The sequence below is a fragment of the Mustelus asterias genome, chromosome 11 (genome assembly GCF_964213995.1).
Source record: "Mustelus asterias chromosome 11, sMusAst1.hap1.1, whole genome shotgun sequence".
Classification (NCBI taxonomy): domain Eukaryota; kingdom Metazoa; phylum Chordata; class Chondrichthyes; order Carcharhiniformes; family Triakidae; genus Mustelus; species Mustelus asterias.
The window spans coordinates 72,613,080-72,640,948 of NC_135811.1; the positions used below are offsets into that span (position 1 = coordinate 72,613,080).

Sequence of the window (27,869 nt, forward strand, 5' to 3'; positions counted from 1 at the left end):
CCACTCTGTCCAAGTCTCTCTCATAATCTTGTACACTTCAATCAGGTCGCCCCCTCAGTCTTCTCTGCTCCAATGGAAACAACCCAAGCCTATCCAACCTCTCTTCATAACTTAAGTGTTCCATCCCAGGCAGCATCCTGGTGAAACTCCTCTGCACCCCCTCCAGTGCAATCACATCCTTCCTATAATGTGGCGACCAAACCTGCGCACAGTACTCCAGCCGTGGCCTCATCAAGGTTCTATACAACTCCAACATGACTCTACCGCTTTGTAATCTATACCTTGATTGATAAAGGCAAGTGTCCCATATGCCTTTTTCACCGCCTTAATAACCTGCCTTTCCGCCTTCAGAGATCTATAGACAAACACACCAAGGTCCCTTTCTTCTACAGAACTTCTGAGTGTCCTGCCGTTCATTGAGTACTTTCTTGTCAAATTACCTTTCCAAAGTGCATCACCTCACACTTTTCAGGGTTAACTTCCATCGCCATTTATCTGCCCATTTGACCATTCTGTCTATATCTTATTGTAGCACAAGACACTCGGTCATGTGATGCAGTTGAGATTTCTGCTGCTTCAGACTGTGGAAACAGTTGTCTCGTCTGTAGCATTAAATCTGGTTTATTGCCCGACTGAAACCAAATAAACCTGTTGGACTTTAACCTGGTGTTGTTAAACTTCTTACTGAAAATAAAACGACCATTGCAGAAGAAGCAAATGGTACAGCTCATTAGACACCTTGGGGAATGGAACCAAATCTAACTCAAAACTGCTGAAGAGACTCAGTTGTGTGAACTCAGGGTCAGTAACAGGCTTTTGTGCAGCATTCAGCTGTTACAGGTGCCAAACAGATTCCTGTCATTACTGGTTTGCTTTGGAAACTAGATACACCAATCAGTACACAACCACGAAGACTGAACAGGTTAACTAACGCCTGCAATGTCCACCTGGATGGAGGCGGGGGGGGGGCAACTTTCTGATCCTCTGAAAAAATCTGGTTGCAATTCCTGCAGAAATTCTTCCCCCTTCATTAAAGGGAACAACTATGAAAGAAAGACTTGCATTTACGTAGCGCTTTTCATCATCCCTTGAAGCATTAGACAGCAAATTAAATAGAACGTAATCACCGGAGCAAGCAAGGAAAAGGACCAAAGTCCACACACAGCAACAAAGTAATGACCAGGTAATTGCTGTGGTGGTTAGCGCTGCTGCCTTACAGCGCCAGGGACCCGGGTTCGATTCCCGGCTTGGGTCACCGTCCGTGTGGAGTTTGCACGTTCTCCTCGTGTCTGCGTGGTTTCCTCCGGGTGTTCTGGTTTCCTCCTACAGTCCAAAGGCGTGCTGGTTAGGTGCATTGGCCATGCTAAATTCTCCCTCAGTGTACCCGAACAGCCGCCGGAGTGTGGCGACTGGGGGATTTTCACAGTAATTTCATTGCAGTGTTAATGTAAGCCTACATGTGACACTAATAAATAAACTTAAAACTTAAACTTAAAAACAGATAGCCAAGTTGGTAAATGTGGAAACATTGACCAGGATGTCAGGAAGAATCTCATGCTCTTTAAAACAATACCATTGAATATGTTTAATCCACCCGAGGGTAGACATGGTTTAACATCTCATTTGAAAGATGGTACCTCTGACAGTGCAGCATTCTCTCAGTGCAGTGTTAAAGTGTCAGATTATACATAGAATCTCTGGATTGGGGTTTGAATCTGGAATCCGAGGAACAAAGCCCAGGATATTAAATCACAGGAAACATATCTGTGGCTTTGATCTTTGCATTGTTCCATTATAGCACTAGCTGCATGCATTCTTACCGGTAAGCACTGTGTCCCTCCTCAAAGTCCAGTGTGAATAGTTATTTACAATGAATGCCGTGTTCACCTCACACACGTCAGTGTGTATGCCTGGTTCCCAAGGCGACCAGTTGTATGGTCTCTCAAACGGTTTACAAGCTGACAGATCTGCAGTGACATTCTCTAGCTCAGAGTGTTGGGCCTGTGGCTGAAGAACATGTACTTTGAAGAGAACAATGTCTTTTCTCCTCAGGCATGGAAACCAGACCCTCAGCCAGTGCAGATAATTCAGCAGCAGGTTAGTGAGACCCACAAGCCCAGGCTCTGGTGTGAGGAGGGCCCACCACCTTCTTGTAGGCCATTTCACACTGTCTTTCTTAAACTGGTTAGCTTATTAATGCGAGTTAATGACTCCTTACAATAACAGCGTGGGCCATGCTCATTGCCAGCTCTGGTGTATGTTACGGTACTGTGGGTCACCTCACCTCAGGAGTTCAGCTCTTTTGTCCATGTGTGAACCTAGACTGTAATGAGGTCAGGAGCTGAGTGACCCTGGCAGAGCACAAACTGAGTGTCCCTGAGCAGGTTATTGCTGAGTAAGTGCTGCTTGATAGCACTGTCGATGACTTTTTTTTGTGTACAGGACATACCAGGACATTGCCGGGTAGATGCCAGTGTTGTAGCTGTACAGATTTATAGAATCCCCATAGTGCAGAAGGAGGCCATTCGGCCCATCGAGTCTGCACCAATTCTGCGACACAGTATCTTATCCAGGCCCATGCCCCCTGCCCATATCCCCGTAACCTCAAATATTTACCCTACTAATCCCCCTAACCTACACATCTTGGGACATTAAGGGGCAATTTAGCATGGTCAATCAACCTAACCACATCTTTGGAGTGTGGGAGGAAACTGGAGCATCTGGAGGAAACCCACAGTCACCTAAGGCTGGAATTGAACCTGGTCCCTGGTGCTGCGAGGCAGCATTACTAACCACTATGTCACTCCACGTTCTGGGGCATAAGTCTTCAGTACTATTGCTGGAATATTTTTGGGGCCCATTGCCTTTGCAGTATACAGTGCCTTCAGCTGTTTCTTGATATCACATGGAGTGAATTGAATTGGCTGAAGACTGGTATCTGTGATGCTGGGGACCTCTGGAAGAACCATCCATTTGGCACTTCTGGCTGAAGATTGCTTCAGCCTTATCTCTTGCACTGATGTGCTGGGCTCCCCAATCATTGAGGATGGAATCTCCTCCTCCAGTGAGTTGTTTAATTGTCCACCACCATTCACAATGTGACAGGACTGAGGGGCTGAGATCTAATCTGTTGTTTGTGAAATCACTTAGCTCTCTCACTTGTTGCTTATGTTGTTTGACACACAAATAGTCCTCTGGTTTAATGGTAATGGTAGAGTGGGGGATATGCCAGGCTATGAGGTTACAGATTGTGGTCGAGTACAATTCTGCTGCTACTGACGGCCCACATCGCCTCGTGGATGCCCAGTGTTGAGTTGCTGGATTTGTTCAAAATCTATACCATTTACCATGGTGATAGTGCCACACAACATGATAGAGGGTATCCCCAATGTGAAGGCGAGACTTCGTCTCCACAAGCAGCTGCCCGGTGGTCACTCCAACTGATACTGTCATAGACAGATGCATCTGTGTCCAGTAGATTGTTGAGGATGAGGCCAGGTAGGTTTTTCCCTCTTATTGATTCCCTCACTACCTGCCTGGTGGAGGAGAAGATTGCACAAAAATCCCGATGCTCAGCGACGGGGGAGCTCAGCAGATCAGCGCAAAATATAAGACTGAAGCATTCGTAACAATCTTCACCCACTCGAGCAGTTTTGTCCTTTAGGACCTGGCCAGCTTGGTCTGTGGTGGGACTACTGAGCCACTCTTGGTGATGGACACTGAAGCCCCTCACCCGGAGTACATCATGTGCCCTCGTGACCTTCAGTCATTCTTCCAAGTAGTGTTCAACGTTGTAATGTCCGAACTACATTAGGGGCTGTGGGTTTTAACATAAAGAACGTGGTTTGCACATGTGGATTCGAAGTAACAACAACAGATTTATTCAAGAGATGTTCTCTGCTCCAAATGCAAACTAAAAGTGTAACAGCAGCCTGTGGCAACACCCTAATGACATCACCATCAAATCATGTGATCAGCTCTTAAAGCAACCTGCAATCTTTTTAAATATGTAACAAACATGGAGGGGTACCAATTCACCAGCTGAGGGGGGGACAGTACGTGGTAATCAGCAGGAGGTTTCCTTGCCCATGTTTGACCTGGTGCCATGAGACTTCATGGGGTCCAGAATTGATGTTGAGGACTCCTAGAACAACTTCCTCCTGACTGTATACCACTGTGCCGCCCGCCACCTCTGCTGGGTCTGTCCTGCTGGTGGGAAGGACATATCCAGGGATGGTGATGGTGGTGTCTAGGACATTATCTGTAAGGTATGATTCTGTGAGTATGACAATGTCAGGTTTGACTAGTCTGTGGGTCAGCTCCCCCAGTTTTGGCACTAGCCCCCAGATGTTAGTAAGGAGGACTTTGAAGAGTCGATCGGGCTGAGTTTGCCATTATCATTTCCGGTGCATAGATTAATGTCGGGTGTTCCATCCGGTTTCATTCCTTTTGGTTTCATTTGTAGTGGTTGAAAAAACTGAGTGTTTTGCTGGGCCATTTCAGAGGGCATATTAGAGTCAACGATATTGCTGTGGCAGTCAGACCAGGTAAGGATGGCAGGTTTCCTTTTCGAAAGGACATTAATGAACCAGATGGGTTTTTATGACAATCAACAATGGTTTCCTGGTCACCAGCAATGAGACTAGCTTTTTATTCCAGTTGTGGGATTTGAACCCATATCTCCAGAGCATTAGCCTGGGCCCCTGAGTTCCTGGGCCCCTGAGTTCCTGGGCCTCTGGATCCCCAGGCCCCTAGATCCCCAGGCCTCTTGGTTCCCAGGTCTCTTGGTTCCTGGGTTCCTGGATTCCCAAATCCCTTGATTCACGGGCCTTTGCATCTCCAGGCCTCTTGATATCCGGGCCTCTAGGTCTCTGGGTTCACAGGCCTCTGTGTTCCCAGGCCCCTGGATCTCTGGGCCTCTGGATTCCTGGGCCTCTGGGTTCCCGGGCCCCTGGATTTCAGGGCCTCTGGGTTCCCAGGCCCCTGGATCCCTGGGCTTCTGGGTCTCCAGGTCCCTAGATTCCTGGGCCTCTGGATTACTAATCTAGTTCCACCATCATGACACCAACCCCTCCCCTCAACATTATTTTAATCCGTCTCATTTCCTGCAGATTCCGCAACAGCCGATGACTATATTCCAGAATCTGTCTGGACCACAGCACCTTCAAACTCCACCAATCAGGAATGGGCATATGAAGGAAGGTAAGAGCCTCTTTTCTGTCAGCACTTAGAGCAATAGCGAAGGACTAATCGGAATAATCCGGGACTAATCAGAATAACCAGGGACTAATTGGAATAACCAGGGACTAACCAAAATAATTAATTGCTAACTGGAATAACCAGTGTAATAACTTTGAAGGAGACTCATTGTGGCTTAGAGTTATAAAGGGTTTATTACAATGATAAATAGATTTACACAGACAAGGCTCTGACAGAACTGACCACACCCAATTCTCTACACCCCCCCTGGGTCCAACCGAGGATCCTACCCAACCCAGGACACATATCCTTGCTCCTGATTGGCTCTGCTTCACACTCTGCCCTGCCATAGGATCCAGCCTGATCACGTGGTCCTCAGGGAGCGCCCTCTTGGTTGCCAGGCCTTAAAGGGGCCACGCTACCACAACCAGGGACTAACCTAAATAACCAGGGATTAACTAGAATAACTAGAGACTAATTTAAATAATCAGAGAGGTGGGTGGCACAGTGGCAAGGAGCGGCCTGTGCCTCACAGCACCAGGGACCTGGGATCAGGCCTTTGGTCACTGTCTGTGGAGTCTGCACATTCTCCCCGTGTCTGTGTGGGTTTCCTCCAAGTGCGCCGGTTTCCTCCTACACTCCAAGAATGTGCAGGTTAGGTTGATTGGCCATGGTACGTGTGTGAGGGTAGGGGGATAGGGCAGGGGAGAGGGCCTGGGTAAGGTACTCTGTCAGACTCGATGGGCCAAATGGCTTCATTCTGCATTGTAGGGACTCGATGATTCTATGACTAGTCAGCTGGAATTACTTTTAATGCCTTACATCCGATACGTATCAATATGGCAGAGAGTAGGGGCGGGGGGAACATGGTCAACTTGCTCTCCCAGTGGGTAAACCTGAGTGCTGGGAGCACTCTCGCAGGAAGGAAAATGAACAGAAAATGTCAGAGAGGGAAGCAGAGGAAATACAGATGATGGATATAATAGACTGGCTGCCATGGACTTAATTGGAATTAAAGGCAGCAAAGGAGAGACAGAGATGGAGAGCCACAGTGGCCATGGGAAGAAGGTGACACCTAGAAACATGGTTTGCTGAATTGCAATGATGAGTAGTTTCATTGCCCTCCATACGGTGATGTTGTTGATGCTGATATCAGGCCCATTTGTCACCCGGATAGGGACACGCCTGATCAGCAAAGACTTCACATTGTTCCTGACCCTGATAGTACACAGCTGCATTAAATAGTGGGGAGTCACTGGGGAGAAAAGATGCCAGTTTAATGAATGTATCTGCAGCCTATGCAATGAGTCACACTGTTATTTCACTGATAACGTTTCAATCCAAACCAGAATGAGTTCTCCTTTCATCTGTGAATTACAGTTAGCAAAATCACACCCCTCTCCTGATTGTGTGGCAATGCATAGCAGATCAAATGGTATTAAATTAAAACCCAATAAAGCTTCACTGGATAGGGAAATGAATGTTACTGATTCAGAACAGGGACACATGGATTAATATTAAGGAGAACTGTATCTGTTCTGGGAGTGTTTGATGGAGACAGTGTAAAGGAAGCTTTACTCTGTATCTAACCCTAGCTGTACCTGACCTGGGAGTGTTTGACAGGGACAGTGTAGAGGAAACTTTACTCTGTGTCTAATCCTGTGCTGAACCTGTCCTGGGAGTGTTTGATGGTGTGGAGATGCCGGCGTTGGACTGGGGTGAACACAGTAAGAGTTTTAACAACACCAGGTTAAAGTCCAATAGGTTTATTTGGTAGCAAATACCATCAGCTTTCGGAGCGCTGCTCCTTCGTCAGATGGAGTGGAAATGTGCTCTAGATTTCCACTCCAGCTGACGAAGGAGCAGCGCTCCGAAAGCTAATGGTATTTGTTACCAAATAAACCTGGTGGACTTTAACCTGGTGTTGTTAAAACTCTTACTGTGTTTGATGGGGCCAGTGTAGAGGGAGCATTACTCTGTATCTAACCCCGTGCTGTACCTGTCCTGCGAGTGTTTGATGGGGCCAGTGTAGAGGAAGCTTTACTCTGTATCTAACCCCGTGCTGTACCTTTCCTGAGGGTATTTGATGGTGACAGTGTAGAGGGAGCTTTACTCTGTATCTAACCCTGTGCTGTACCTGCCCTGGGAGTGTTTGATGGGGGACAGTGTAGAGGGAGCTTTACTCTGTATCTAACCCCGTGCTGTACCTGTCCTGGGAGTGTTTGATGGGGGACAGTGCAGAGGGAGCTTTACTCTGTATCTAACGCCCTGCTGTACCTGTTCTGGGAGTGTTTGATGGGGACAGTGTAGAGGGAGCTTTGCTCTGTATCTAACCCCGTGCTGTACCTGTCCTAGGAGTGTTTGATGGGGGACAGTGCAGAGGGAGCTTTACTCTGTATCTAACCCCCTGCTGTACCTGTCCTGGGAGTGTTTGATGAGGGACAGTGTAGAAGGAGCTTTACTCTGTGTGGTGTACCATCGTTGGTTCCCACCAGGTAGTACTGAGCCAGGGTCTGGCCAGTACTATGAGTCTGTAAATATGTTACTGTTGGGGTTAGGGTTGGGCTGGTCTACATGTTACTGTTGGGGTTAGGGTTGGGCTGTTCTACCTGTAATATAGTTCTTATGGTACATCCCAGTCGGGCTCCGCCTCCTGGGAGAGGTATAAAGGTCACTGCTCTGTCTGGGACCCTTTAGTCTGGGATCGTGTATTATATATGGTAGCTCTATTGTTGTAGTCAATAAAAGCCTTTATTTCCTCGAGTACCTCTAGCTTCGTGAGTTATATTGCGCATCAATTTTATTGACTACAATTGAACTCTCTTCGTTGAAAAAAAAAAGAAAACGACACAGAGAGCATGGAGCAAATGCTTAAACCCGAACGGCTTACGCTAGACCCACGTGCGGCGGGCGCCTCGAACACCTTCGACCACTGGTTGAAATGTTTTCAGGATTACCTCGAAGCCTCCGCAGCGGTCACCACCCACGCTGACAGACCGAGGGTAAGCAACGCTGTATATTTAGCGATCCGTGGGGCCACCGACTACAAAGGGGCCCTTGAGCTTCTTAAGAAGCGCTACATTAAACCGCCGAACGAGATGCATGCTCGATATCTCTTAGCCACTCGACGGCGGCAGCCCGGCGAAACGACGGAACAGTATGCGTGCGAGCTCCTACAGCTAGCCAGGGGCTGTAACTGCAAAGCAGTGTCAGCAGACCAGAACATGAACGACCTCGCTCGAGATGCGTTTGTGGCGGGAATCGGCTCGTCTTATATCCGCCTTCGGCTGTTGGAGCAAGGTAATCTCGATCTCACTAAGTCCATAGAGCTAGCGGATGCGCTAGAAACGGCCTCCAAAAGTCTGGCGATGTATCCCGACGACCATGTGGAGACAGCGTGGCAGGGGCAGTCACAGACCCCACTTCATCCAGCGGGACCGAAAAGCTGCATGATTGCATTCCCACCCTCGGGCCTGACGACGGCAGCAGCTCCAGGCGACCCGCAGTGTTACTTCTGTGGGGGAGTGAAACACCCTCGGCAGCGATGTCCAGCTAAAGCGGTGTTGTGCTCCACCTGCGGCAAGAAGGGGCATTATTTGAAGGTATGCTGATCCAAACTTCCATCCAGGAACAGCAGTGCGGCGTGTGACTCCCCGGAGCCGGTTTCCTCGTCGTCGGCATCGTCAAGGGCTTCTTCCACGTGCGAGGCCAGGACGTCGCCATTCCAGACGACGGAGTCGCAAGAGACGCGCGACCACCAGGGGCCGCTGATTTTGGCGCCATCGCCCACGTGCGACCTATGGGAGCAGCCATTTTGGTCGGCACCGACCGTGAATGACCAGCAGGGGTCATCATCATCCATCTCAGCTGCCTGCAGTGGCGCCCACGAACCAACGGTGGCGTCGATCATCCTGGACCAGGCAAAGCCTCACAGACTCAACAAGTCCATGATGGACATACAGGTAAACAAACGCACGATTTATTGTCTGTTTGACAGTGGGAGCACGGAGAGCTTCATTCACCCAGACGCCGTGAAGCGGTGTGGCCTCCAGATCCAGCCTGTCAAGCAGACAATTTCAATGGCGTCAAGGTCCCGGTCTGTCACCGTGCTAGGGAGTTGCGTGGTAAATCTGACGGTGCAGGGCACGGTTTACAAGAGCTTCAAGCTCCTGGTGTTACCGCACCTTTGCGCGCCAATGCTCCTAGGACTAAATTTCATGGTCCACTTGAAGAGTGTAACCCTACAGTACGGTGGGCCACTCCCTCCGCTTTCAGTGGGAGACTCGCAGCCTCTAAATTGCCCAACGCGCTCCACCTGTAGCCTCTCGACGCTTAAGATTACCACACCCTCCTTATTCCAGAATCTCGTGCCAGGCTGCAAGCCCATCGCGACTAAGAGTAGGCGTTACAGCGCTGAGGATCGGATCTTCATTCGATCTGAGGTTCAGCGGCTCCTCAAGGAAGGGATCATACAACCTAGCGCTAGTCCTTGGAGAGCGCAGGTCGTGGTGGTCAAGAGTGGGAACAAACCCCGGATGGTCATAGACTATAGTCAGACCATTAACAGATACACGCAGCTGGATGTGTATCCCCTCCCGCGCATATCTGACATGGTCAACCAGATTGCGCAGTACCGGGTGTTCTCCACCATCGACCTAAAGTCTGCCTACCACCAGCTCCCCATTCGCCCAGAGGACCGACAATACACGGCTTTTGAGGCAGATGGTCGCTTGTACCATTTTCTAAGTGTTCCTTTTGGTGTCACGAATGGGGTCTCGGTCTTCCAGCGTGCTATGGACCGAATGGTGGACCATAACGGACTGCGGGCTACCTTCCCGTACCTGGATAACATCACCATCTGCGGCCATGACCAGCAGGACCACGATACCAACCTTCTTAGATTCCTACGCACTGCATCTCGCCTGAATCTGACCTACAACAGGGAAAAGTGTGTGTTTCGCACGCGCCGCCTAGCTATCCTCGGATACGTGGTGGAAAACGGGGTCATTGGCCCTGATCCAGACCGTATGCGTCCCCTCCTCGAACTTCCTCTGCCCACTAGCGTAAAAGCACTGAGAAGATGCTTAGGCTTCTTCTCTTACTACGCACAGTGGGTTCCCAATTACGCGGACAAAGCCCGTCCGCTCATCAAGTCTACCTCTTTTCCCCTAGCACCAGAGGCTCGTTTGGCCTTTGAAAAACTAAAAGCCGACATCGCGAAAGCCACGATGCACGCTATCGATGAGTCCATCCCCTTCCAGGTGGAGAGTGATGCATCGGATTTCGCCCTGGCCACCACACTTAACCGGCGGACAGGCCCGTCGCCTTTTTCTCTCGCACCCTCCAAGGCCCCGAAATTCGACATTCGGCGGTGGAAAAGGAGGCCCAGGCCATTGTGGAGGCCGTCCGGCATTGGCACCATTACTTGGCGGGAAAACGGTTCTCCCTGCTCACGGACCAGCGGTCCGTGGCGTTCATGTTCAATAACACGTTACGGGGCAAGATCAAGAACGATAAGATCTTGAGGTGGAGAATCGAACTCTCCACCTATAATTACGACATCATGTATCGTCCAGGGAAACTCAACGAGCCCTCGGATGCCCTGTCGCGTGGGACATGCGCTAGTATGCAGGAGAATCGATTGCAGGCTCTTCACAATGACCTCTGCCATCCGGGGGTCACTCGGCTCTACCACTTCATAAAAGCCCGGAATCTACCCTACTCGGTGGAGGATGCCAGGTCCATAACCAGAAGCTGCCGGGTATGCGCGGAATGCAAACCGCACTTTTACCGACCTGACAGGGCACAACTCGTTAAGGCCACTCGTCCCTTCGAAAGACTGAGTGTGGATTTTAAGGGCCCCCTTCCCTCGACAGATCGGAACGTGTACTTCCTCAATGTGGTTCATGAGTACTCACGATTCCCTTTTGTCATTCCCTGTTCTGATATGACCGCTGCCACGGTTATCAAGGCGTTTCGTGATCTTTTCACCCTGTTCGGTTACCCCTGTTACATCCACAGCGATAGGGGCTCGTCGTTCATGAGCGATGACTTGAGGCAATACCTGCTCTCATACGGGATTGCCTCTAGTAGAACCACGAGCTACAACCCTAGGGGTAACGGACAGGTTGAACGTGAGAATGCTACAGTCTGGAAGGCTGTCTTACTGGCGTTGAAGTCTAAAGGCCTTCCAGTCTCCCGTTGGCAAGAGGTGCTCCCTGATGCGCTCCACTCCATACGCTCACTCCTGTGTACGGCAACCAATGCTACTCCCCATGAGAGACTGTTTTCATTCCCTTGGAAGTCTTCCTCTGGGACCTCATTACCGTCTTGGTTGACGTACTCAGGACCTGTCCTCCTGCGGCGACATGTTAGGACCCGCAAGTCCGACCCTCTGGTTGAACAGGTCCATCTCCTCCACGCCAACCCTCAGTATGCCTATGTGGCATACCCTGACGGGCGAGAGGACACGGTCTTGATTCGAGACCTGTCGCCAGCAGGGGGCTTGGAAACCCCTGTCGCTCCCATACCTCCTGTTAGAGACCCCCCAACTATTGTTTCCCCTCCTGACTCGGCGCGGGCAGCATCGGGACCATCACTTAACCCTTTTACTCCAGTGTACAGCCTGCCTGAGTCCAGGAGATGGTCGCCACTTCACGGCATGCCCGAGTTCAGCGGATTGTCACCACCTCGGGTTCTATCGGCCCGTGAGACATTGGAGGAGCCGTTGGACACCGCCTTGGGGAAAACGCCACCGCGAGTGCCTACACTGGTGTCATCGCCGGTGTTGAGGAGGTCACAACGACAGTGCGGTCCCCCAGACTGTCTGAACTTATAGACTGATGAACAATTGTTCTGTGTTTTTGTACCCCGTCGGCCTTTGTTTTCAAAGGAGGGGTGAATGTGGTGAACCATCGTTGGTTCCCACCAGGTAGTGCTGAGCCAGGGTCTGGCCAGTACTATGAGTCTGTATATATGTTACTGTTGGGGTTAGGGTTGGGCTGGTCTACATGTTACTGTTGGGGTTAGGGTTGGGCTGTTCTACCTGTAATATAGTTCTTATGGTACATCCCAGTCGGGCTCCGCCTCCTGGGAGAGGTATAAAGGTCACTGCTCTGTCTGGGACCCTTTAGTCTGGGATCGTGTATTATATATGGTAGCTCTATTGTTGTAGTCAATAAAAGCCTTTATTTCCTCGAGTACCTCTAGCCTCGTGAGTTATATCGCGCATCACTCTGTATCTTACCCCGTGCTGTACCTGTCCTGGGAGTGTTTGATGGGGACACGATTCCGCAATGAGTTCAGTGACGTTATTGAGTTTTTTCAATGATCTGATTTAATAAAATGTGCCAGAGATGGAATGGAACATAAGGAATGTTGAATGTAATGACCTGAATGTGAGGAGGAGATTCTGTAAAGTGATTGCAAGACAAATAAAAAGAAAATCCTGGCAACACACAGAAGGTCAAAGATTCATCATTCCAGACTCCTGTTCATTTTTCATTTTTTTGATTTGATTTATTATTGTCACATGTATTAGTACACAGTGAAAAGTATTGTTTCTTGCGTGCTACACAGACAAATCATACCGTTCATAGAGAAGGAAACGAGAGAGCGCAGAATATAGTGTTACAGTCATAGCTAGAGTGTAGAGAAAGATCAACTTAATGCGAGGTAGGTCCATTCAGAAGCCTGACAGCAGCAGGGAAGAAACTGTTCTTGAGTCGGTTGGTCGACCTCAGATATTTATACCTTTTACCTGATGGAAGAAGGTGGAAGAAAGAATGTCCGATTGTGTGGGGTCTTTAATTATGCTGGCTGCTTTGCCAAGGCAGCGGGAAGTGTAGACAGATTCAATGGATGGGAGGCTGGTTCCAGAGTCTGGGAATTCACTGGTTTACAGGTTCTGAACCTTAATGTGTTTCTTCTCCTAGACTTAGTGGAGCTGATGATGATACAGAATGCCCAGATGCACCAAGTGATCATGAGTAACATCACCATGGCAGCACTCACCAGCTTTGGTTACACTGCACAACCACAGCCTGCCGTACAGGTCAGAGGTCAATTATTTACGCCTCATGCTAAAAAAGCCACTTCGCGCTAGAGGGCAGAGGGAAGGTAATTGAGAAGCAAGAATGAGGCAGGGCCCCAAATCAAGGTTTTAATGCCCACTTCAATCAGAGCTCAGTGGCTGCTCCCTCTCCTGTGTCACGAGGTGTAGATTCAAATCCCTGGAGTCCTGGACACGGAATCAAGTCTGATATGTCAATGCAGCACAGAGGGAGTGCCACACTGTCAGAGGGTCAGTACAGAGGGAGTGCGACACTGTCAGAGGGTCAGTACAGAGGGAGTGCGACACTGTCAGAGGGTCAGTACTGAGGGAATGTTGCACTGTCAGAGGGTCAGTACTGAGGGAATGCTGCACTGTCAGAGGGTCAGCACTGAGAGAGTGCTGCACTGTCAGAGGGTCAGTACTGAGGGAGTGCCGCACTGTCAGTGGGTCAGTACTGAGGAAATGTTGCACTGTCAGAGGGTCAGTACTGAGGGAATGCTGCACTGTCAGAGGGTCAGCACTGAGAGAGTGCTGCACTGTCAGAGGGTCAGTACTGAGGGAGTGCCGCACTGTCAGTGGGTCAGTACTAAGGGAATGTTGCACTGTCAGAGGGTCAGTACTGAGGGAATGCTGCACTGTCAGAGGGTCAGCACTGAGAGAGTGCCGCACTGTCAGAGGGGCAGTACTGAGGGAATGCCGCAATGTCACAGGGTCAGTACTGAGGGAGCGCTATGCTGTCTTCGGGTCAGTACTGAGGGAATGCTGCACTGTCAGAGGGTCAGTACTGAGGGAGTGCTGCACTGTCAGAGGGTCAGTACTGAGGGAATGTTGCACTGTCAGAGGATCAGTACTGAGGGAGTGCCGCACTGTCAGAGGGTCAGTACTGAGGGAATGTTGCACTGTCAGAGGTTCAGTACTGAGGGAGTGCCGCACTGTCAGAGGGTCAGTACTGAAGGAGTGCTACGCTGTCTTCGGGTCAGTACTCAGGGAATGTTGCACTGTCAGAGGGTCAGTACTGAGGGAGTGCTGCACTGTCAGAGGGTCAGTACTGAGGGAATGCTGCACTGTCAGAGGGTCAGTACTGAGGGAGTGCTGCACTGTCAGAGGGTCAGTACTGAGGGAATGTTGCACTGTCTGAGGGTCAGTACTGAGGGAGTGCTGCACTGTCAGAGGGTCAGTACTGAGGGAATGTTGCACTGTCTGAGGGTCAGTACTGAGGGAGTGCTGCACTGTCAGAGGGTCAGTACTGAGGGAATGTTGCACTGTCTGAGGGTCAGTACTGAGGGAGTGCCGCACTGTCAGAGGGTCAGTACTGAGGGAATGTTGCACTGTCTGAGGGTCAGTACTGAGGGAGTGCCGCACTGTCGGAGGGTCAGTGCTGAGAGAGTGCCGCACTGTCTGAGGGTCAGTACTGAGGGAGTGCCGCACTGTCAGAGGGTCAGTACTGAGGGAATGCTGCACTGTCAGAGGGTCAGCACTGAGAGAGTGCTGCACTGTCAGAGGGTCAGTACTGCGGGATGCCGCCCTGTCAGAGTGCTGTCTATCAGATAGGATGTTAAACTGAGGTCCCAGAAGCTCTCTCAGGTGAACATTAAAGATGCCATGACATTGATTGGAAGGAGAGAAGGATATTCTATTTGCTTCTCAATCTAGGTCACAAAAGTGGACCATCTGATCATACAAATTCACTGTTTTGGGTGCTTCCCGTGTTCCTGCAACTCAACAGGAACAGCAATCTGCTTTAGTGATCTTTTATATCCACTTGAGGATGGACAGGACCTCTGTTTAACATCTCCTCTCCAACAGTGTAGCACTTCTTCTGTACAGCACTGGAGTATCAGTTTAGATTATGGAGGGGCCCTTGAACTCATGGTCCTTCTAACACTGAGGGTTGGATGGTATGATTGAGACGTGGCGGACACAGCTTGCTCGGAATTCCCCTCACACAAGATGAACATTAACTGAACTGGTTATGTTGCTGGGCCAATAATCCAGAGACTGGGAGTTTGAATGCCATCAATGCAGTTTGAGAATCTGAATTTAATCTGAAAACAAAAATGGAAATAAGAAATAATAAATGAATATCCCTTTAGGGGCTGGCTATTACAGCCGCTTCGCTAGCAACAACCACACCAGGAAAATCTTTTTGTGAAGATCGGGCAGAACGGTGGCACAGTGGTTAGCACTGCTGCCTCACAGTGCCAGGGATCCGGGTTCAATTCCAGCCTTGTGACTGTCTGTGTGGAGTTTGCACATTCTCCCCGTGTCAGCGTGGGTTTCCTCCGGGTGCTCCAGTTTCCTCCCACAGTCCAAAGATGTGCAGGTTAGGTGCATTGGGCATTCTAAATTGTCCCTTAAATGTGTAAGTTAGCAGGATAAATATGTGGGGTCAGGGGATAGGGCCTGGGTAAGATGCTCTGTTGGAGAGTCGCTGCAGACTCGATGGGCAAAATGGCCTCCTTCTGCCTCGTTGGGTTTCTATGATTCTAAGATTCAGTGAGTGGGACAAAGTCATGGCCCCAATTAAGACTGTTCAATGGCCATTTAATGAGACAATCTGATTGGCTGGCATTCTCCAAGGTGGGATGTCCTTCCAAATGGAGTGGCACGGTGGCACAGTGGTCAGCACTGCTGCCTCACAGTGCCAGGGACCTGGGTTCAATTCCTGGGTTGGGTCACTGTCTGTGTGGAGTTTGCACGTTCTCCCCATATCTGCGTTGGTTTCCTGCGGATGCTCCAGTTTCCTCCCACAGTTCAAAGATGTGCTGGTTAGGTGCATTGGCCATACCAAATTCTCCCTCAGTGTACCCGAACAGGCACATGTGGTGACTAGGGGATTTTCACAGTAACTTCATTGCAGTGTTAATGTAAGCCTACTTGTGACTAATATATAAACTAAACTCAACAAGTGAGGCTGATATCCCGCCTGCTGCCAATCTACACTCATTAGCATGATGGGAACGTGTTTCCCACCGACTCTCGGGATGGCAGGTTTCAAGCTTCTACCATCTGAAAAATTCAGGCCCATGTCTCTAATTTGATCTCATAATCCCTGTTACAAGTTGACAGGAAATGCCAACCCCCATTCTGGACTTTAGCCATTTACACCAGAAATCCTAGGTGCAACAGCACCTGAATGTTAAAATCTCATTCCTGTTCAAACTATCCATTGCTCTATCCACCTGTTGTGATGCCTACAACCCTCTAAAGTACCGGCATTCCTCCAATTCTTGCCCCTTCTGCATTCCCCACTAAATTCACAATGCCATTGGCTGATAACCATGCGGCTGTCCCAGTCAAGTCTAGGAATCTCTCCATCTTTCTACTCTAAAGACTTTCCTTAATGTCAACTGTTTCAACCAAGCATTTGGTCACCTGTCTTAATATCTCATGTGGTTTGATGTCAATTTGTGTTTAATAATAATATTCCTATGACTGTCATTGGGGCATTTTCCCATGTTAAATGTGCAACATAAATGCAGAGTTGTTGTTGAATTAGTTTGACGTGGACACATTCCACCTGGTATGGCTAACACCAGCTGTCCTATCAATTGTTATTTTAAAATCTAGAACTTTGAAACTTTGTGTGTTTGACAGAAAGTCTTAGCTTTGAACAATCGGTCTGAGAATGTGTTTCATTTGTTGCGTTCAGAACCCAGTGTCAATCAGATTGGAAGAGAGTGAGCCCGATACTGTATATCACCATCACTATGAGCCGTGGCCATATCCTGCATACCCCTCTTGGCCTACACTGCCGCCCCTAGCCCAGACCCAGAGCCAACCTCAGGCACATCACATGATGAGGCTGCTGCAAGAGAATCTGAGACCGACGGTACGACACGTCAGTGGAGACGCACCCCCAAGTCCGTGGAGAGAGATGTAAGCACTTTCATTGTCCGCGGGGCTGCAGAGCATCCTCAGCCATCATTAGAAGATGGAGATCATGGAGTATCCCAAAACCGGAGGCTTCCGGGGATAACATTGGGATTTAGGATCAATGGATTTGGTAAGACATTCCGTCAGCAGCTATGTGCCCTCCCTGTTAATGGGTAGAGTATCATTGGCCAGGAGGATTCCAGGTTGCAATCCTGTTCACTCATTGGCTGATTTCATGGATTCATCGAATCATAGAATCCTATAGTGCAGAAGGAGGCCATTGGGCCCATCGAGTCTGCACCGACCACAATCCCACTCAGGTCCTATCCCCATAACCCCACTTATTTACCCTGTCAACCCCTCGACACTAAGGGGCAATTTAGCATGGCCAGTCAACCTAACCCACACATCTTTGGAGTGTGTGGAGCCATGGTCTGACAAATTACCTGTGTACCTCCAAGACGGGGAGGAAAACTATGTTAACACTTCAATTTGAGAGTGTGTCTGGGGGTGAGGGGGAATATATGAGGGTGGGAAATCAGGAGAAAGAGTCCAATCCATAGCAGCCTCCGACTCTGAAATTGGATAACAGTTGTCAATGCTTCATTCTGGCTTCTACCCACCTCTGAACCGGGGTCTCTGGGATCTCAGACTGCCTACTATTGTCCCCTCTCTATTCCCTGTTTCATACAAGGTTTTATCTATCCTATTCACTGTTATGAAGCCAGGTCTCTAAATTGTGCTTTCTCTGCCCATTCATATGTGCATTTTGGTTGAGGCTTGCTCTGCCATTTCCACTTTCTCCTCCTTTGACCCCTCTCTCCCATTGTCATACCCTGACCATTCGCCAGTGTGGCTCTCATCGCCCAGGGCATCAGAAGAAAAACATAAGAACATAAGAACTAGGAACAGGAGTAGGCCATCTGGCCCCTCGAGCCTGCTCCTCCATTCGTGGACTCAGCTCCATTTACCCCCCCGGCTCACCATAACCCTTAATTTCTTTACTGTTCAAAAATTTATCTATCCTTGCCTTAAAAGCATTCAATGAGGTAGCCTCAATTCTACGGATTCACAACCCTTTGTGTGAAGAAGTTCCTCCTCAACTCAGTCCTAAACCTGCTCCCCCTTATTTTGAGGCTATGCCCCCTAGTTCTAGTTTCACCCGTCAGTGGAAACAACTTCCCTGCTTCTATCTTATCTATTCCCTTCATAATCTTATATGTTTCTATAAGATCTCCCCTCATTCTTCTGAATTCCAATGAGTATAGCCTCAGTCTACTCAGTCTCTCCTCATAAGCCAACCCTCTCAACTCCGGAGTCAACCTAGTGAACCTCCTCTGCACCCCCTCCAGTGCCAGTATATCCTTTCCCAAGTAAAACGAAACAGTTCTGACCAGTATTTGCAGTATACAAGACCAGTATTCTTGTTTCCCCATTTTACTGTTTTTTTCTTCTGGGTATTTGGAAGATGAACGGGGGATTGTCCCTGGAATCTTCAACAATTATAGAACCATAGAATCATAGCAACCCTACAGTGCAGAAAGAGGCCATTTGGCCCATCGAGTCTGCACTGACCACAATCCCACCTAGGCCCTACCCCATATCCCTACATATTTACCCGCTAATTCCTCTAACCTACGCATCTCAGGACACTAAGAGGCAATTTTAGCATGGCCAATCAACCTAACCCGCACATCTTTGGACTGTGGGAGGAAACCGGAGCACCTGGAGGAAACTCACGCAGACACGGGGAGAATGTGCAAACTCCACACAGACAGTGACCCAAGCCGGGAATCGAACCCAGGTCCCTGGAGCTGTGAAGCAGCAGTGCTAACCACTGTGCTACCGTGCCACCCCGTGCTGTCAAAGGGCAGCACCTGTGCAATCTAGCGCATAATCTTTAAACAATATTCTTTGAACAAAATCAGGTTATCTGGTCGTTACCATGTTGCTGTTTGTGGGATCTTGCTGGGCACAAACTGGCTGCCACATGTTTTCCTACATTACAAAAGTGGCCATCGCTGGAATTCTCCTGCATCGCCTTCCATGGAATCGGAGCGGGTGAGGGGCAGACAACAGGAATGTCCGTTGATCTCAGATGGGAATTTCCAGTCTCTCTCGAGCGAGGCTGTAAAACCCCACCCTATATTTCAAAAGCTTGTGATTGGCTGCAAGTTTCATTGTGACTTGTGGTGGTTGCGAACGGTTTGACATACGCCCAAGTTTCCTTTTCCACTTTTCCTGCTCATGTGTGGATCACTCTTCTTCCAATTGGTGCTGATTGGTGGAAACACTCCTTTCAGATCCAGGCCAGGGCCTGTCTGCTGGGCCTTGTCCCCTGCCTGCAGGGCTGGGACTTGGGGAAATAGCTGCCCCTTCACTGCCTCACCCCAAGGTTCATTACTCACGTCTGGCTGTGGGCAGGCAGGTGGCTCCAGGATGGGGCCTACAGCATCATGACGTTCAGAATGACTGTAATAACGGATGCCCCCCCCAATCAGCCCTCCAAAATGGGTACAATAGGACACACCCCTTCATCATTTATCATAGAATCATAGAATCCTACAGTGCAGAAGGAGGTCATTCGGCCCATCGAGTCAGCACCAACCAGAATCCCACCCAGGCCCTATTCCTGTAACCCCAATTATCTACCCTACAAATCGCCCCACAATAAGGGGCAATTTACTGTGGCCAATCCATCTAACCTGCACATCTTTGGACTGTGGGAGGAAACTGGAACACCTGGAGGAAACCCACGCAGACATGGGGAGAATGTGCAGACTCCATACAGACAGTGACCCGAGTCCGGAATTGAACTCGGGTCCCTGGTGCTGTGAGGTAAGCTGTGCTAACCACTGTGCCACCGTGCCGCCTTTATATCCTAGGGTTCTAGTTGCTGATGCTCCCTGAATTTATGAAGAGTCTGAGTAAAGTTATTTCTGATGGGATATTACATTATCTTTGGCCCTGCACTCTTTGCCAATGCAATGTCTGGTAACTATGCCCTCAATCCCAGCCCTGCTGTGCTTTGTGTCATCCTGTCCTCCTGGTGTTGATAGGCGAAGGGCAGCTGCCTCACTTCATGTGTCCAATTAGACCTATTTCAATTGGATCAATAAAGGTGGCATAGAGTGACCCAGCGACACTTGGCAGAGGTCAGCCTCACCAATGCCACTGTCAAAGGGCAGCACCTGTGCAATCTAGCGCATAATCCAATTAAACTCAAATAGGATTCAAATAACACTGTGCAGTCCAATGACAAAAAACCTTGTAGAACTAACCACTGCAGAGTAAATATGACGGTTACTGGGATAGCGCCTGGGTGGGATTGTTCTCAGTGCAGACTTGATGGGCTGAATGGCCTACTTCTGTCCTGTAGGGATTCTATGATTCAATCTGACATCCCCACGCCACTTGACTATCCCTCCCAACTATCCCAGACCTCATTTGACTGTCCCGACTCCCACTACTGATCCCACAGCATTCTCCATGTGACCTATTCATCCACTACAGCCTTGAGACCTTTTAAGGACTTTCTTGACTGCAGCAGGTTTTATTGGGAAATGGGGTGTGCCCTGTCTTCATACGTGTTTTCTTGCACCTGATTGCCCTCCATATGGAAGTTGGCACTGATCCATTGAGGCTTCAGAAATCCCGGTGAAAAATTTGCAAAAGTTTCAGGTCACAGAAATATTCCGAGGAACAGTCAATGTACACAGTATCGATGCTAACTGTACAATTTGGGCCAATCTGGTTTCGCTCCCTCCTATTGTCCATTGTCCCACATACAAAATGAGACAAACCTTAGGACATCTCTCAAACAGAAAAGAAAATCCTGAAGTTTTGAAATTAACGATAATACATCAGGTAAAACCAGTAAGTATGTATCTAGCCACCACCCCGCTCCACCCCCCCCCCCCCCCCCCACCCCACACTCCCCCCCTCCACTGTAATGGACTTTTGTTTACTCAAGTTCCCCTGGGATTTCTGAATAGAAAGATTGATAGGGCCATGTGATGATGTGGTAAATGTGCAATCCTGGGTCTGTAGCAGAGAGAAAATGTTTTTGCAGAAAGGAGTTTAGTTTGTACCTGAAGCCTGGTTGGAGATAGATGGATTTTTCAGCTTTCTGGAACTCTATCTCTCTCTGAAAGCTTCAACACTGCCTACACTTGTTGTAGCAAGTATATTTGTGGTTGCTAACTGTATTAGAAGTGGCATTTAAGTTTGTAAGAAGAATATTGCTTATTTGGAAATAAACTGTGATAAGTTAGAAATTAAAGTTGTTTCCTTTTCATTTTTAAATATTGTTCACCTGTTAATAGTTAAATTGCTTCATTTGTTAGAGTTATAGTGAAACTATGTTATTAGATAAAATTTGTTTCATTATAAATCCCTAATTTGTCAGCGGAATAAATCCTGGAGTGAAGTACCCTTTCCTCACATTTATGCCACAATAGAAAAATTCTTGGGATCTAGTCAGACTTCCTGATGTAATTTGTCCTGGTCCGGGACCCTAACACAAAGCAAAGCAAATGTTTGAAATTATCTACTCCTCAGCAAAAGCCTGTCCTCACTATCGTCCCAAACCTATCTTTCCATCTCCCCAGCAGTGGATCAGCTCAATGTATAGCCATGTGGAGTTGATAAACATGGCTGTGCTACGGTGATTGCAAACTGTTAAAATTTTGAATGACCCAGTGAGTTAATCCAGTAAGATTGGCAATGAATCAAGGGCCAGAAAGGCCACAGTTGCTTCAGTCGCTAAAATGGGCTCGGAATTAATCAGAATCTGTTGGATTTTCTCCCAGCAAAGCTGTTCCTCCACCACCGCCACCAAGCGCCACCGGGACAGTTGGGGCTGATGTCCACCCTGCTTCGGGTAAGCTGAAACAACACAAAGTATGTGTTCCTGCATAGAACCACCTAAACCTACCCATCCAAAGTCCTCTTCCACGATGCCTCTGCTAAAACACAGTCTCCTTTAAGTTTAATTCAGGCCAAACACACTGAGGTGTCTCAGCATTGGGCAGTATTGGGGGTGGCACAGTGGTTAGCACTGCTGTCTCACGGTGCCAGGGACCTGGGTTCGATTCCCAGCTTGGGTCACTGTCTGTATGGAGTTTGCACGATCTCCCTGTGTCTGTGTGGGTTTCCTTCAGGTGCTCCGGTTTTCTCTCACAGTCCGAAAGACATGCTGGTTAGGTGCATTGGCCATGCTAAATTCTCCCTCAGTGTACCTGAACAGGTGCCGGAGTGTGATGACTGGGGATTTTCACAGTAATTTACTTGCAGTGTTAATGTAAGCCTACTATAACTAATAAATAAATAAACTTTAACTTTAGTTCCTGTATTTCCAACAATCCTTTTTTCTCATTCCACATACCCGGAAACCATATTTGAACTCTAACTTTGACATTATGTGATTCAATGACCATGATTTTATTTTCCTGCCCAGAACGGGAATCGGAGCGAGCGCAGGGTGGACCATATAAAGGTCCGTTGACCTTGGGCGGGTTTTTACGGTTTCAGGATGAGCGAGGGCGTAACATCCCGCCCAATAACAGAATTCATTCTGTCTTCCATAACACAGTTCTCCTTCACCATGGGACCATCCTCTCACCTCGATAGTTCCGATGTTTAAAGTATAACATGCCTGTGCTCTGATTCCTTTTTCCAACGTCTCCATTTCTGAGCAGCAACTTGTTTTTCTTTAATCCTCTCCCTCCTCTGAACCCTATCTCAAATGTACAAATGCCCAGAGTTGGAGTAAAGTTCTAGCTAAAACCCATTAAAATACCAGCATGTAGCTAAATGGATGAAAGCATCTTTTACTCTACATCAATGCTGGGTTCGATTTTACCATTGCATCACGCCCGTTTGAGCGCAAAAACGTGGTAAAGTCAGGTGTGAGGCCATTAACGCGATCCGCGCCCGCGTCCGCGCAGATTGCCACTTTACCGAAACCCAGGAACGGCGCCGATCTGCTTCGCACCTGAAACGGGCGCAACGGTGGTTTAAATGCAATTGCAAGCATTTAAATTTAATTAATGAACTGCCCGCCCAACTTTATAAGCATTTCCTCCTTTACCACCACGTTCGCCGATCCGGAATCACACCTAAATGGACCTGCTGAATAAAAGTCTGAATCGGGCACTCCAGCTACTGAAGAGCGAGTTCAGAGCTTCCAACAGCTCTCTGAATCAGATTGGTGGGGGGGGGAGGGAAGTGGGTCAGATCATTCTCCGGCTGGGAGCAGTGCGAGGGGAGTGAGGCCAGATCGTTGTCTGGTTGGGAGGGGGGAGGAGGAAGAGGCAGGTCAGATGTATCTCTGGTGGGGGGGGGCGGGGGGGGGGGGAGGAGGGCCGATTGTTGTCTTGGGGGGGATGCAGGGAGGGCTGATCATTGTCTGGTGGGGAGGGAGGAGGAGGCGTGTCAGATGTTCTTGTGCAGGGGGGGTGAGTGAGACCAGACCATTCTCTGAGGGGGGGGGTGGAGTGAGGCAGATTGTTCTTTGAGGGGGGGAGGAGGGAGGCGGGTAAGATGTATCTCTGGTGGGGGGGGGGGGGGAGGCCCGATCGCTCACTGGTGGGGGGGGGGCAGATGGATCTCTGGTGGGGGGCTGTGCTGATGGATCTCTGGTGGGGGGACAGGGGGGTCCGCTGCCACTCTGCAGGCGATCAGTGGGGCAAAAGGGGGCAGGGGGTCGTGATCGGTCTGGGTAGCGGGGGGGGGGGTGGATAAGGGGGACAGTGATGTGTGTGTGTTCCATCACTCCCGCTTTTCGCTCCCGAGCTGCTTTCTCCGCTTTCTGTGGCCCGGGAGCGATCTGACACGGGCGCGCTTTTTCAATGTTTTTTCTAATTGCGCATGCGCAGTTCAGAGCTCCGATCGTTTCGGGCGCGCTAAGCCCCTCCCACAGTGCGATTCAGATCCACGATTTTTTTTTCAGGCTGAGTGCGTATGGGGGCGCCTGACAGCAGATTTCCAAGTCGGATCTGCATTACGCCCAGATTCAGCACTTAGAATGAAAATGGTTAAATCGGGCCCGCTGTGTGCTATTGGGTGTCTTTCGGTTCCCAAATATTGTTAATAATCACACGTTAAGTTTGGAAATTTCACAATTCTTCTGGGTGAGATTCTCTGACCTCCCCTCAGCGTTTTTTCCAGCCGCAAGAGGCAGCATGCCTACCAGGCACCGGGTAGTGCCAAGGAGGGAGGCAGGGCCGATTGGTACGGAGGGGGTGGGGGGATCCCGCTGCACACTCTATATTAGGGATCAGTGGGGTTGAAAGGGAGAGGGCGATCGGGGTGGACTTGGGGTGATGGTTCACGGAGGGTCACGATTGGGAGGAGGGACCTGGGAAGCAACCTGGGAAGTGTGCATGTGCTGATCTTGCAACTGACAGTTCAGCACATGCACAGTAGCCCACTCAGCGAGCCAATGCCAGCCTCGTGGGTGGGATTAAACCCCGCTGTCCCCCCCTTACCAGCACGAAGCCCCCGGCGGACTCTGTGAAGCACAGAGTTCCGGACATTCATTCCACTCAGTTCGCCCAAAAAACGGGTGGAAGAAACTCCTGTATTCCCACCCGTAGGGCACTTTTTTTTTGGGAGAATCACATCTGTAATATCGATGTGAGGAAAACCTGTTTCACGTGGTGATTGTTCTGGGTTTGGAATGCACTGCCCAAGAGCGGTGGAGGCAGATTCCATAATGTCTTTCAAAAGGGAACTGAAGTTGTTGGACTCCAGAGAAAGGTCAGGAGAAGTGGAGGCGATGGCCGAGTGGTATTATTGCTAGACTATTAATTCAGAAACTCAGCTGTTGATCTGGGGACCTGGGTTCAAATCCCAACATGGCAGATAGTGGAATTTGAATTCAATTTTAAAAAATCTGGAATTAAGAATCTACTGATGACCATGAAACCATTGTCGATTGTCAGAAAAACCCATCTGGTTCACTAATGTCAGTTAGGGAAGGAAATCTGCTGTCCTTAGCCGGTCTGGCTTACATGTGACTCCAGAGCCACAGCAATGTGGTTGACTCTCAACTGCCCTTGGGCAACTAGGGATGGGCAATAAATACTGGCCAGCCATGACATGCATGTCCCATGAATGAATTTTAAAAAACACTCCTAGAATCATAGATTCCTACAGTGCAGAATAAAGCCATTTGACCCATCAAATCTGCAGCGACAACAATCCCACCTAGGGCGTGACCCCGTAACCCCACATATTTACCCTACTAATCCCTCTAACCAACACATCCCAGGACACTAAGGGGCAAGTTAGCATGGCCAATGCACCTAACCCACACATCTTTGGACTGTGGGAGGAAACCGGAGCACCTGGAGGAAACCCACACAGACAGTGACCCAAGCCGGGAATCGAACCCAGGTCCCTGGAGCTGTGAGGCAGCAGTGCTAACCACGGTGCCGCCCTCTCTTGCAGAGAGCTAACACAAACATGATGGGTTAAATGGTTTCATTTGGTGCTGCAACCGTTCTAAAATTCTATGCTCATTATCACATTGCCCTTTGTGTGAGCAATGAGCTATGTAATTGCAAGTTGCTGTAATTCTCAAAGGAAAGGTGAGATAGTGCAGTGTGTTTTCCCATTTGGCTTATTCAGCTCTTAACCAATTCCCAGAAGTTGTTTTTGAAGGTAACCAATGATGTGTTCTTCGTTCTGTAGAATATTACGATGTGGCTGATGGCCAAATGTGACGAGCCCCTGGCTGTCCGCTGAAGATCCTTCCTCAAACCACATGTCTGGCTCCACTGACTGCTGACACCTCACAGCCTGAGCACTGCAGCTAATGAAATGAGACTCTGTAAACATTGCAATAAACTCGCACTTGGCTGCACTTATCTGGAAGCTTTGCGATTATTTTGGTGATCACAGGTTCGTACGCAGTGCTCGGCTGAGCACTCCATTCAATTGTCCATTTTTCAGAGAAACCGAGAGCCTAAAACTGAAAGTAGAAACAGGACACAGCATACATTTCCCACAGGGCCCCAGGACAGATCTGGTTCTTGTACAGCGAGCAGCATGCTTCCTGAGTTCACGTTTTTGGAAGATTTATACAGAATGTACAGGAAAGGAACTGATCTTGGCAAAAATTATGTTCCCCTTATTCTCAAAATCATATATTCCCATTTCTCTCACATGCTCGATCCAGTTTTCCCTCAAATACATCGATACCATTTGCCTCAATTATTCCCTGACAGAGTTCCACTCTCTCACCCCTGACTAATGAAGTTTTTTCTGAATTCCCTCTTGGATTCCTCGGTGGCTATCTTATACTCATGGCCTCCAGTTAAGCTAAAAAGTTAACATTTATTTCTTAGTCACAAGTAGGCTTACATTCACACTGCAATGAAGTTACTGTGAAAATCCCCTAGTCCGGATACACTGAGGGAGAACTTAGCACGGTCAATGCACCTAACCGGCATGTCTTTCGGATTTTGGGAGGAAACTGGAGAATCCAGAGGAAACCCATGCAAACACAGAGAACGTGCAGACTCGGCATAGACAATGACCCAAGCCAGGAATTGAACTAGGGTCCCAGGCACTGTGAGGCGGCAGTGCTAACCATTGTGCCACCATGCTGCCCTAGCTCTTGCTTGCTTGAGTAAACATTCTCCCCCCAGGCCACTGTATTGTGTTTTTATAACAATATATAGGCACCAATCACCCAGAAGGGATTGTGCTATGGGTTTATTTATTTAGACTAGGCACATAGGAGCAGATACACAGGTAGGAAGCTTGAAGACACATCAGCAGTAGAGCCGTGTGTGTGTGCTCTGCTCAAAAGCAAAAGTGAAACGGAGATCGGATCGCGTGACACACTTCTGTTCTGGTGATGTTATTCTGCAATCTTTTAAATGCTTATTATAACACATTCTATTGAAACCTCCCCCCAGTTCTCTGCACTCCCCCTACCCAACCCCCTACCACAACTGGCCGAGGTACAAGCAGGTTAGAGAATGAACTGCATTGCTGAAAGACTGGTGTGGGAAAAGGGGTTTGGATTCATGGAGCGATGGCACCAGAACTCAGGAAAAAAGGAATTCTTCCATTGGGGTGAGGTCCACATAAAGCAGACCGGGTGCATTGTCCTCGTGAACTGTAAAACTAGAGCTGTGGACAGCGGCTAGAAGCTAATGGAGTCATAGGGGGCAGGTGGGTTATGGTGCAGGCAGATTTAGAAATACAAAGAGAATGGTTGAGGCAATAAAACAATGTAGCTCTGTGAGTAAAGACAAGAAGACTGGGCAGATACCATCAATACTCTCCCAAAAAAATTCTAACTGCTGAATTCACATAAAACTGGAGTAAAACCCACTGGTTTTTTAGTGGGATTTTCAAAATGAATCTCCCACACTCTGTGCACTGCAGAGTGCCTTAGAAATCCGGGGGCGGGCCTATTCCCGCTGGAGAGGCCGGCAGCATCGCGCTGAACGGGTCACTGTGCATGTACCGATCTGTCACAGGGGAGATCGGCACATGCGGAGTAGCCCCGCACTTCTGGTCTTCCAATCGCTGGCCAGCCCCGCGACTCTCCCCCCCCCCACCCCCCCCGCAAGTCTGCCCCTCCGATCCCTCCACACCCCGATTGCTGGCTCCCCGGATGTCTCCGGGCTAGCCCCAATTTCCCCGACCCGCCTCCCCAACCCGACCCCCGCAGCAGCCTTGACCAATCCTCCCCCCCGGCCTGCCATGAACTCCCTCCTGA

At 49.1% G+C, this 27,869-nt stretch overlaps 1 protein-coding gene across 1 annotated transcript; it reads left to right on the plus strand.

Moving 5' to 3' along the window:
- The first annotated feature begins 1,921 nt into the window (after positions 1-1,921).
- Positions 1,922-26,006, plus strand: LOC144500591 (proline-rich protein 29-like). Its single transcript, XM_078223755.1, has 6 exons — positions 1,922-2,097; positions 5,112-5,202; positions 13,134-13,252; positions 16,905-17,131; positions 21,940-22,010; positions 25,826-26,006. The coding sequence occupies exons 1-6, from the start codon at positions 2,017-2,019 to the stop codon at positions 25,855-25,857; spliced, it is 621 nt and encodes a 206-aa protein (XP_078079881.1). The 5' UTR covers positions 1,922-2,016; the 3' UTR covers positions 25,858-26,006.
- The last annotated feature ends 1,863 nt before the right edge of the window (positions 26,007-27,869 follow it).

What these genes read in the sequence shown, in the direction of transcription:
- LOC144500591 (XM_078223755.1), top strand. Translation starts at nt 2,017, where the DNA reads ATGTACTTTGAAGAGAACAATGTCTTTTCTCCTCAGGCATGGAAACCA. An exon ending in TGCAGATAATTCAGCAGCAG is followed by an intron (nt 2,098 to 5,111) that starts GTTAGTGAGACC and finishes CATTTCCTGCAG; the next exon opens with ATTCCGCAACAGCCGATGAC. An exon ending in CCAAGTCCGTGGAGAGAGAT is followed by an intron (nt 17,132 to 21,939) that starts GTAAGCACTTTC and finishes ATTTTCTCCCAG; the next exon opens with CAAAGCTGTTCCTCCACCAC.